The 10000-nt window shown below is 35.6% G+C and overlaps 1 protein-coding gene across 3 annotated transcripts in view; it reads left to right on the top strand.

Moving 5' to 3' along the window:
- nf1a (neurofibromin 1a) overlaps positions 1-10000 on the top strand; it is a 210755-nt gene that overhangs the window by 76112 nt on the left and 124643 nt on the right. For 2 of the 3 annotated variants that reach the window (XM_061925507.1, XM_061925506.1), the window contains exons 28-30: positions 307-404; positions 1824-1959; positions 7138-7200. In XM_061925507.1, coding sequence (XP_061781491.1) covers positions 307-404; positions 1824-1959; positions 7138-7200 — 297 coding nt within the window. The remainder of the gene's footprint in view (positions 1-306; positions 405-1823; positions 1960-7137; positions 7201-10000) is intronic. The other variant, XM_061925508.1, reaches the window with a different exon arrangement.

Here is a 10000-nt window from a genome sequence, read left to right as displayed (position 1 = left end):
TCTTGGAAATGCTCTAGACGAAGGCGGACGGTGTGCTTTGCTTTGCAGCACACGTAAAAGCATTATTGTAAGGATTTTGATATCATATTTACAGTTACATCCCTATTATATGTGCATTCAATGCATGTTGTATGATCATACCACCCTGGAAAATAACAATTCAGTACATCATGAACAGCCCAAGATGAATATAGCATAACTATGAGTGTTGACAACTGAATGTGGAAAATATTTATATTCTGTCATTGAACTAAACCAAAATACATTTTCCCTTTTTATATTAATAATATTTCTTGTGATTGTTAGGTCTATGGAGCAGCGTACCTGCAAAAGTTACTGGATCCTTTATTAAAAGGGGTCATCACTACCCCAGAACACATCAGTTTTGAGGTGGACCCTACAAGGTATGAACATTTATTCCCTATTCACTGTATTTTAGAAAATGCTTGAATCAGCTTCAAAATATTATTCTGCTACTTCAACAGTAAAATTATTCACTTGAACCACATGGTGGCGATATTATCATCCATACGGATGTGAATACAATTGTTGGTAGCCTTCTGTTTGAAGAAAAATACAAAATAAGATGACGAGAATAGACTGTCTTTACTCGCAGTTGACAAAAGTGATAATAAAAAAAAATACTGGAAGTTGCCTCAAAGTATAATGACAAGCTACAAAGCTTCTAGGAGACAAAGCTGGAGCTTTTTGCCAAGTCACATCAGCTCAGTGTTTACAGACAAAAATGAAGCATTGAGAAATGAACACTACACCTACTGTGAAACATAGAGGATACTTGATAATGCTGGAAGGATGATTTGCTTCACTTGGTGTTTTCAATCTGAGCATTCATTGTATAATAAAATATCGAGACAATTAAAGCAAAACGTCCGGTGCCCGAAAGCTTGGTGTCAGTCGGCAATGATTACAAACATAGCGAAAACACCATATAATGTCTAAGGGCTAAAATATGGACTGTTTTGAAGTAGTCTTCTATGAATCTTTAATTAGATTGAATTAAACATCTTGAAAGAGCTAAAACATTCAGTCATACGAAGGCCTCCATCAAACTTGGAGTAGTTTGCTCATGAGAAGTGGCTAAAATACCCCTCTAATTGAGAATGACAGGAAGCATTTTATTGCAGTACAGTTTAATTAGTTATGTTTTTTGAAAAGTAATTTTGAGTATTGTCAACATTGTCACTATTGCTAAGCAGCGTGAAATACCAACAGTGACATAACCACTGTCTAGTTACCCAGCATTAAAATGTACACACAGTGAGACTTTCTGTTCAATGCAAAAAAAAGCTTCCAAATAAAAGTAAGTCTCTTCTAGCAAAATGCACCCATTTAATTATTCTTAATATTAACCACAATAAGATTGATTAGATAACATACTAAAGATTTATTGTCATTGTATTCAAGACACAATTACCGCAGTGAGTTTGTTAGACAATCATAAAAACAGAGAAATCTCAATACAAACATACATAAATGGAGGACAATGGTGTCAACAGTTAAAAAAATCATTTATTATCTACCATTTCTCCTATGTCTGGGGCTATGGCTATTTTCCGTTTCGTCGACAACTTTTTATGTCGACATGTGTCCAAGGAGTATCGACTTAAATTAGTTCCATCTTATCTTGTTAATAAAGCATTCAATAGTTAAACTTTTTCTCTTTTCAATGTGACAATAAGGGTTAATTCTATTTTCCCTGGGGGGGAAATAAAATCGAGCTTGGGGCGCTAACTTTTTTAGCTTTTAAATCATCTGTTTTACAATTTTTAATGTAAACCTGTTTTTCCTCTCTCACTCGCCAGACTGGAACAAGGTGAGAACTTGGAAGAAAATCAGAGAAACCTGTTGCAGATCACTGAGCGTTTCTTCCATGCCATCACTGGCTCATCCAGCGAGTTCCCTCCACAGCTTCGCAGCGTCTGCCACTGTCTCTACCAGGTAGACCCTTAAGCCAAATAACATGCTGAGCCAGCGATACTAACCCTGCTTTTACCGCTTAACAGCTCACGGTTTCAATCTTCTGCCTTTCCATTATATAGTTTCACATTCAGATCTAAAGCCTCTTTTTATTCTCTGTAATTTCTCCCTCATTAACTTGGACAAGACAATACAAGCAGTTGAAACATTACAACACTAAATAAGGACCTTATTTTATTGATTTTTGCCATCAAAGTAGTTGTTAAGAAACCAATCTATTAGTACAAAAAAAATAAAAATAAATTACAGTTATAAAAAAGTCAAATAATAATTAAAGGTGTAGTTTGCAGTGTATAGATGGGTGCCTCGAGGTGGCTGGCGATCAAACGAGCTGCAGGAGATATGCCCAACTCTCTACCTGCTCTAAACTTGTAAACTACGGCCTGCTAATACACACGCAAAGCCAGTATTTTATGCAACGCTGGCCATTACACAGCATATTTTTCGATTAGGTTGTTAGAGGAATATGAAACATTGAAAGACATAGAAACATGAATTGGTGATTGTGCTTCGGCTCTAACAAACTGAAGATAAAAGTCAAATGAGTTGTCAGCCAATGATGGCGATTTTATTTTTGCCAATTTTTGCTACTAAAGTTAGCTGTCATTGAATGTGTGTTTTTTGTGGAATCCAGAACAGGATTTAAGGGGGGTGCGTGTGACCTTGGGGAACATGCTTTTTTTTTTGCTTTACCAGAATATGATGAAGCGTATGTATCACTTGGCTTCACCCTAACCACGCTGAGAGACGAGGAAAGACAGAGGAAAGCTTACAATGTTATGCAGAGGTATAGTTATAACCATTTTATAGACAAATTATACTGTTTATAGTCACGATGGAGAGGGGGGGTGAAATATTTTTTTCTTCCTAGAGGGGGCCTAATAGAAAATATTTTAGAAGCACTGAGTTAGTGTGTACTGTTGACTTTTTTTGCTCAAACAATTGTATGTAATAAAATATAATTAGCAACTACCGGTAGTTTAAATGTTGTGTTGATATTGGTAAACTGTCAATAGCATTCACCATAAAAAATTAAACTATTTACAACTAATACATGTGATGGGTATTAATGTATTACTCATGGACGATCAGTATTGAAATTGCCAGCGTAAATCCCCGATCGGAACACCTCTTCATAAAACATGTCAGTAACAATATAGTATTATGATTAACAAAATGCAGTGGTTGGAAAAGCGTAAGATTGTACTCGTCAATGCAAAAGAATGTAGCAACCACAATAGTATCTCTTTTTAAAATTATTTGTTTTTGAGGATATTTCCATTGCTCAAAAGCAACTCCAAAAATTGCTGTCTGGTATTCTGGGACTGCTTTTGTGTGTGTGCATGTATGCCGTTTTTATATTTTAGTTTTTTTTAATGTGTACTGTGTACTTTTGAGCTTGCTGCAAACTGCACCTTTAACAGTGTGCATGTACGTGCATGTGTATGTAATTATTTTTGATTTGTGAAACTATCAAACTCACTTCTGCTTTTCTATTTTGGCTAGTCCCAATCTACAAATGTATCATCTTGACAATGCAGCAAACATCAGAGCGAGATAGCAAAATTAAGTGAACACCATCAACAATACATTTGATCATTTCTTTTGGTGGTTCGACCCAAGCATTAATCATATTCTAACATAAATCTAAAACGACCGAGTTGTTACAATTTAATGATTTGATCACGTTAATATAGACAAATAATTCAAATCAATTGCCTTTAAACTGCCAAAACACCTGTCCCTTTTGACATAATGAAATTGAAATATACAAAATTCTGTATTATGACATCATTGCATGCAGACCTGTAGAAAATCATGTTGTTTTTTAAAGATGGCAATAACTGGTTAAATGAGGTCCTCTTTCAATATTTACTAAATAGACTAATATTGGAATAAGGTTGCTGTTGTTCACAAGTAAATATGTGTGCGTAATGCGTATTAATGTAAAGTTTAAAATAAATGCATTTGTAGATTTTTATTTTCTTATGGAACAAGTGAAGACAGAGATGGCACAAATAATTTATTTACAGTAGTTACAACTGTTTACATACTGTATTGTGAAGTTAAGCACATACTGTACGTTGAAAATGGGCCCACAGGCTTTTTGCGGCAATTTTTTTTTTTATTGGACACCAGGGATGTTGCTATACATGCTGTAAGTCTCATCTAGGTTACAATAAACCAACCATGGAAGTTATAGACTGTTCATATATTTTGAGGGGGAGCACTTACAAAATCAGTAGGGGCTCAAATACTTATTTTCCTTACTTTATGTCACACTCATGATTCATAACAAAGTAACCATAAATTCAAATTACTTTGTTTCATGTATGATTTGTTGAATACATATGTTTACAAAATGTCGATTTATGTCAAACTAAACAGAAATATACCTGCATATTTCTTGTCTCTTGAACAGCAACCTTACTCCTTAGACTGGATTGCCTAAAGATACCTTTCCCAACAAAGGACTTAGAATACATGTAATAACCTAGCAAACAATCCTCAAACTGTTTCCTCTAATTTGTATATCTAATGAAAATCTAAACACATTCAATAGAAGGCTGTGATTGCATCTAATACATCAGCAGATGCAAATTGTTAAACGCCTGTTGCACGCTGGATAAATAAACAAATAATGTCTTCATGGGTTGCATACTGTCAGAGTAGCATTAACATGTTAAAGGAAACATACATACATACATAAACGTGGATGCATATGCAAAATTGCAATATATTTATCTGTACAGTAATCTATTTATTTATATCTGCACCTTATTGATTTTTTATTCTGCACTACCATGAGCTAATGCAACGAAATTTTGTTCCTATCTGTACTGTAAAGTTCAAATTTGAATGACAATAAAAAGGAAGTCTAAGTCTAAAACTGCCCTTTTTTTTTTGCCCATCATCCAAAATCTCTTAGAGATAAGAACACACTTCTTTCTCTTTTCTGTGCGTCGCAGAGAGTAAAAAAAACTGCTACCACGGGGTTAATAATTATGCAGGTAATGGGGATTAATCTATTCCGCATGTAAAGTCCTCTTAAAAAAAACTAATTAACCTCCAATAACGTTTTATATACATGCTGTAGGTATGTACCATATGTAATGTAGTAACAGGCACATTCAAAAACGTGTAATACTTACACTAGTTTAATAATTTTAAGTATTTCTGGAACTTTTTTCCTTGCCGTAATGAATAATGCCACTTCCGTCAACAGCAACACCGTAGAGAGCACTTTCTACGTTTGCTACCATTAAAATGGCATACTTTGGGCTTGATTTCCTAAAGGTGTGCGTGTACTAAAACACGTGCAAACCTGTTAGCACACGCAAAGCTGATCTACTTATCATGTGCAAAGTGAACTGCGTATGTTAAGTAAACAGAATAAGGCGTACAATCCGTTTTGCATCCCTTTCTTCATTAATATGCCAAAATATAAGCTGATCATCAAAACGGCCACAATACCGGGAAGAGAAGATGCAAATTGTTATTTGACATTGTTATTTGTGTTTTTCAACATATTTGGACGGCCAGAAATAAAATATATTACACATATTGTCTATTCAGCAACATATGTTATAGCTGCTAGATGACTTAAGGGGAACTGGAATTTTGCTTATCGTTCACAATCATTATGAGAGACATGACGACGAAATGTTGCATGGACAAAATAAGAACAAAATAGTTGCTTACAATGTCCGCTCTCACTGGGATACCAACAGATAGGATGATTTTATCTTCCAGCATAAGAGTTGGTAAATTCAGAGTAGTCCTAAGGACTACTCTGAATTTGCAAATGAGCATATTGTTGGGTCTTCCCAACGATGTCGTCAGGTCTCAGTCGAGAGCCATAATATCCACTGCTTCAGTCGGCCTAAAATTTTAGCGTAGCGTGTGGAATTTCAAAGTTGACCAACTTCTCAGCTTGATGCCAAAACCTTCTGCTATGCAGGTGAGAGGCATGGTTTTTAACTTAGCATTAACTTTTTCAAAACTCAAAGGTAAGGTAGATAGATAAAGCAGCTGCAGAAACCATTTCAGTTGCTAGCAGTAGCTCTCGCTAGTGGCCAGAGGAGCAGTGTGAGTGAGACGCTGTAAGCAGGGTGCCTTTGCTAGGAAAGATATTCCCTCGGCTCACAATAACAATTTAGCTTTAATTTGATTAATATGCAGGTCCTAGCATTTAAATAGTGTTGACGGTTTTTAGATGTTTTTTAGAGGGCCTTACATGCGGAATAGATGGGTCCCAATTACTGTACCTGTATTGTTAGCCACCTCCTGCTATAAGTTTGTCACTATTTAGAACACAGAAAAAGGAAAGCCATGTGCTTTTGACTCACATAGAGATTGTGGATGATGGGCAGATGTTATATAACACATTTTATTTTAAACAATGCACTGATTGATATATTTGGAATCATCTTACTTTATGAATTGAACCCAAAACTTGGATTTAATGACATATTTACCTTTTATCAATGGATGGAGCCCAAATTGGTGCATTCCTAAACACACACTTTGTGTGAATAGTGACGTTCATGATTCTGACACACAACAAATGTGATGTAGTAGGTATGATCACAGCAAAAATGACTGGAAACATCCTAATTAGCAATTATAACACATTTCACTAACTTTGCAGAATTTTGCTTCTATGCTTCCTTTTGCCACAGTGCTGCTGCTTACATTACGTTTTGGTACTGCCCATAATGTTGAGGCTTTCAAGGTGCCTCTAATGTAGTGTAACTTGCTTAACATCCAGGCCATATAAATTGGTCTGGCTTTTGTTGTTTATTGTTTATTTTTTACATATACATTTATTATTTGATTATTTTTTCATTTTTATTTTAAGTTGGTAACCTTTGAAAGCTTTTAGCCCCACTGGCCCTCCTTCGCCCACCAAAAAATAAACCTAATTCCAGCGATATCAGTGAATGCATGGCAAGCTTCTTCTAGCCAACTTGGCCAAGCAGCTATTAGCAAGTAACTGTGTGACACTGTGTTTAACAAGAAATCTACTACTGAGCTGTGTGGACTGAGCTGATAGCGTTTTGCGTGTTTGTGTGCGTGTGCATGTGTATGTGTGTAGCTGGTGCCGTGACCATGATTGTGCTCGTCTCTGTTCTGTAGGCTACTTGCCACTCTCTACTGAATAAGGCAACTGTAAAAGAAAAAAAGGAAAACAAAAAAGCAGTAAGTTTGGATAATCTATTTTCCCTCAGATACTTTTCCCCCTAAAGCAAAAAAAGGTTATTTTTTTTGCATTTTACTCACTTGGTTTGATTATCTTTATTTAAAAACAATTTAATTTGTTTTTCCTTTCAATCTGTTTCTTTCTTTTCTGCATTTTCAACTTTGAGTGCAATAGGGATGCATCGAAAACAAATAATCCAATCATTTTTGGACTCCCACTGCTAATTGATTTTATATGACAAGACATTTTGCATGTTTTTCTTGTACGAATAAGATTATAAGTAACATATAAATGTATTCAGGGTCTTTGGAATTTGAAACACATTATTTTCATTAGTTTTACACAATTATACTAAAGCGTTATAATGGCGAGCACTCAGTAGAGTGCAGATCTTTGCCAAGCCAAACTGTCTCAAACAAGTTGTTTTAGTTTGTAAGATTTTTTGAGGTGCTAGACTAAGCTGTCCGACTACATTAATATTAGGTCAGTGCCCACTTGGCACCAAGGATGATTACCGAATTCAGTACTTTTATAGGTACCGACTGAATTATGTTGGTATTACCAAGTAAGGATTCATATAAAATCAAATGGTGCCTATTTTCGATACCTCGGTTGCACGTGACAACTCTGCACCGGTGAAGCACTTGGCACGAAATAAGCGTATTCATCGTAGACTGCCTCTTAAGAAATGTGGCAATTTTCCGTGCCCAACAAAGCAAGCAGCCTGATGGTAAATGCTCAAAAATATTGCTCCCCTTTTCAAGCAAGCTCGATGCTAATTTACAGTGGATATGCCGAATACATCCTACTGATTAGCATTGGTGATTTTACATGATGATTTCAACACCTCCAATTTTGTCAATCAAAACTAAAACTAAGATGCATGTTATAATCAAATAGCTGGTGTGTACATTTGTACAATACTTACTGGCAAGCACTTTGTTGAACTCAATGAAAGACAAGACTAGCACATTCAATTTAAAGCCAATAGACTACTTCCTGGCTATGGTGACACACCTAGGACAAAGGGAAATGTATACTCGGAAATAAGACTTATAAGTGTAAGAAAACCAGATTTAAAAACTGGACAGCTATAATTATCAGCTTGTTGTCTGCACCTTGATGTGGATCCTCTGCAACATTTTGGCTGATGTGCTATACCTCAACAAAGTTTAAGGAACGTGTGGTGCAATTTTTGTGTAATTCTGCCATCTGAAAAAACAGTCCTTATCTTGACGAAAAAAAACGAGAGTTATAAGGAATGTGCTTGTTTATTAAAAAAAAAAAAATCATCATAACAAAACATACAGAAAACAATCTAATAATAATTTGTTGTTTCGCTGCATCTTTAGTGTGCAACTTTCTTTTAATCACTGTACTAACATTGGTACCATTTTATGCATTTTCAGTTCAGTTTCCAGGATGCAGTGGCATTCATTCTTCTCTTACTCTCTCATGTTTGCTCTGAAACAGAAGGCACTTTTTCCTCAACATTTTATCATAAATCTAATTATGAAACTCACATATAATCTGCATAGTGCACCTTCCTCAGTTGACTTGACTAATATGACTTGAAAATTCACCTTCAATTAATCAGTTTCTTTTCTTCTGTCCAAAAGTTTTTTAAATGATATCTGACAGATATCTGATGCGCAGTTTTTTGGAATTTAAAGCGTTACAAGGCGCTTATGCTGTGGTTTTCTCCATTGAGCACCAAGCTACTAACCTAGCATTCTTGCTCATCCCTTGAAGGGGCCATACACTCTTGTCTCACTCTTTCTTGCTTGCTACTGCTCCTTAAAGGGACAGGATGCCACAACTAGTTTGTTACTTAAATACACAGAGCATCCATTCGCATATTTGGCACAGTGCACATTACAGTGTGAAAAATAAGTATTAATTCCCTGCTAGTTTTGTAAGTTTACCACTCTACAAATATTTGGAATTTTTCTATGGGAGGTTTATTGTGACAGAGAGAGAGGGAATGTAAAATAAATATTACAATACATTTATAGTTGATTTAGTAAGTATTTGATCATCATGCAAAGTGTAGCTTAGTACTCAATTAAGCACAGATATCAGGCATTTCTTGTTGTCACCAGGTTTGCACCCATCAATTTGATGAATATTATCTGCTTTTTTTGTCAGTGTTTTCTTTCACACACACTTTCTCAGTTTCTATGGTTGGTGAACAAAGATATGGCAATCTGTAGCTATAAGCTAATGCTAGCAAAGAGACCTGTTTTTCTGAGGCGGCTCTTCCAGCGATCATTTAAATTTTACTATGCCCCCTTGTGGTACAGAGGCTCGTTACTTAAGTTTATGCTGACTAGTTGATCATAAAAAACGCGGAGCCACAGCTATGTATATCTCAATATTTCTTACACGACCGAACTCTTAACTCAAACACTTATATCTCAAATCATCCCCGCCAATCGAAAATAAATTTAAAGTACCAGTAGAGTGGAAAAACAAGTTGCTGCTATATTGAAGCTATTATCATATATATCTTATGTATGACACCGAAAGACTTACAAAGTTTGCGAGTAAATAGATATGATCTAAATAGTATTAATCTCATGGAGATTCCCGAGCCATTTTGAGAGATAATGAGCTAGCCAGAAACGTCATTGCGTGATGTAGTGGTAGGAACTGCAGATCCCTTCATCACCAACAACAATGCAAGTCATGCAGACTTTGTGAAAGCCAACAACGATTACTTTGGGAAAAATTATGATCCAGAAACTTATATTGTTGATCCTGAATATAAGGAGGATGAGCTACAAGTTTTAGAAGCTC

Source organism: Nerophis lumbriciformis, linkage group LG30 (genome assembly GCF_033978685.3).
Source record: "Nerophis lumbriciformis linkage group LG30, RoL_Nlum_v2.1, whole genome shotgun sequence".
NCBI classification, from domain to species: domain Eukaryota; kingdom Metazoa; phylum Chordata; class Actinopteri; order Syngnathiformes; family Syngnathidae; genus Nerophis; species Nerophis lumbriciformis.
The sequence above is the reverse complement of the archived record's forward strand: the minus strand, read 5'-3'. Positions and strand labels throughout refer to the sequence as shown.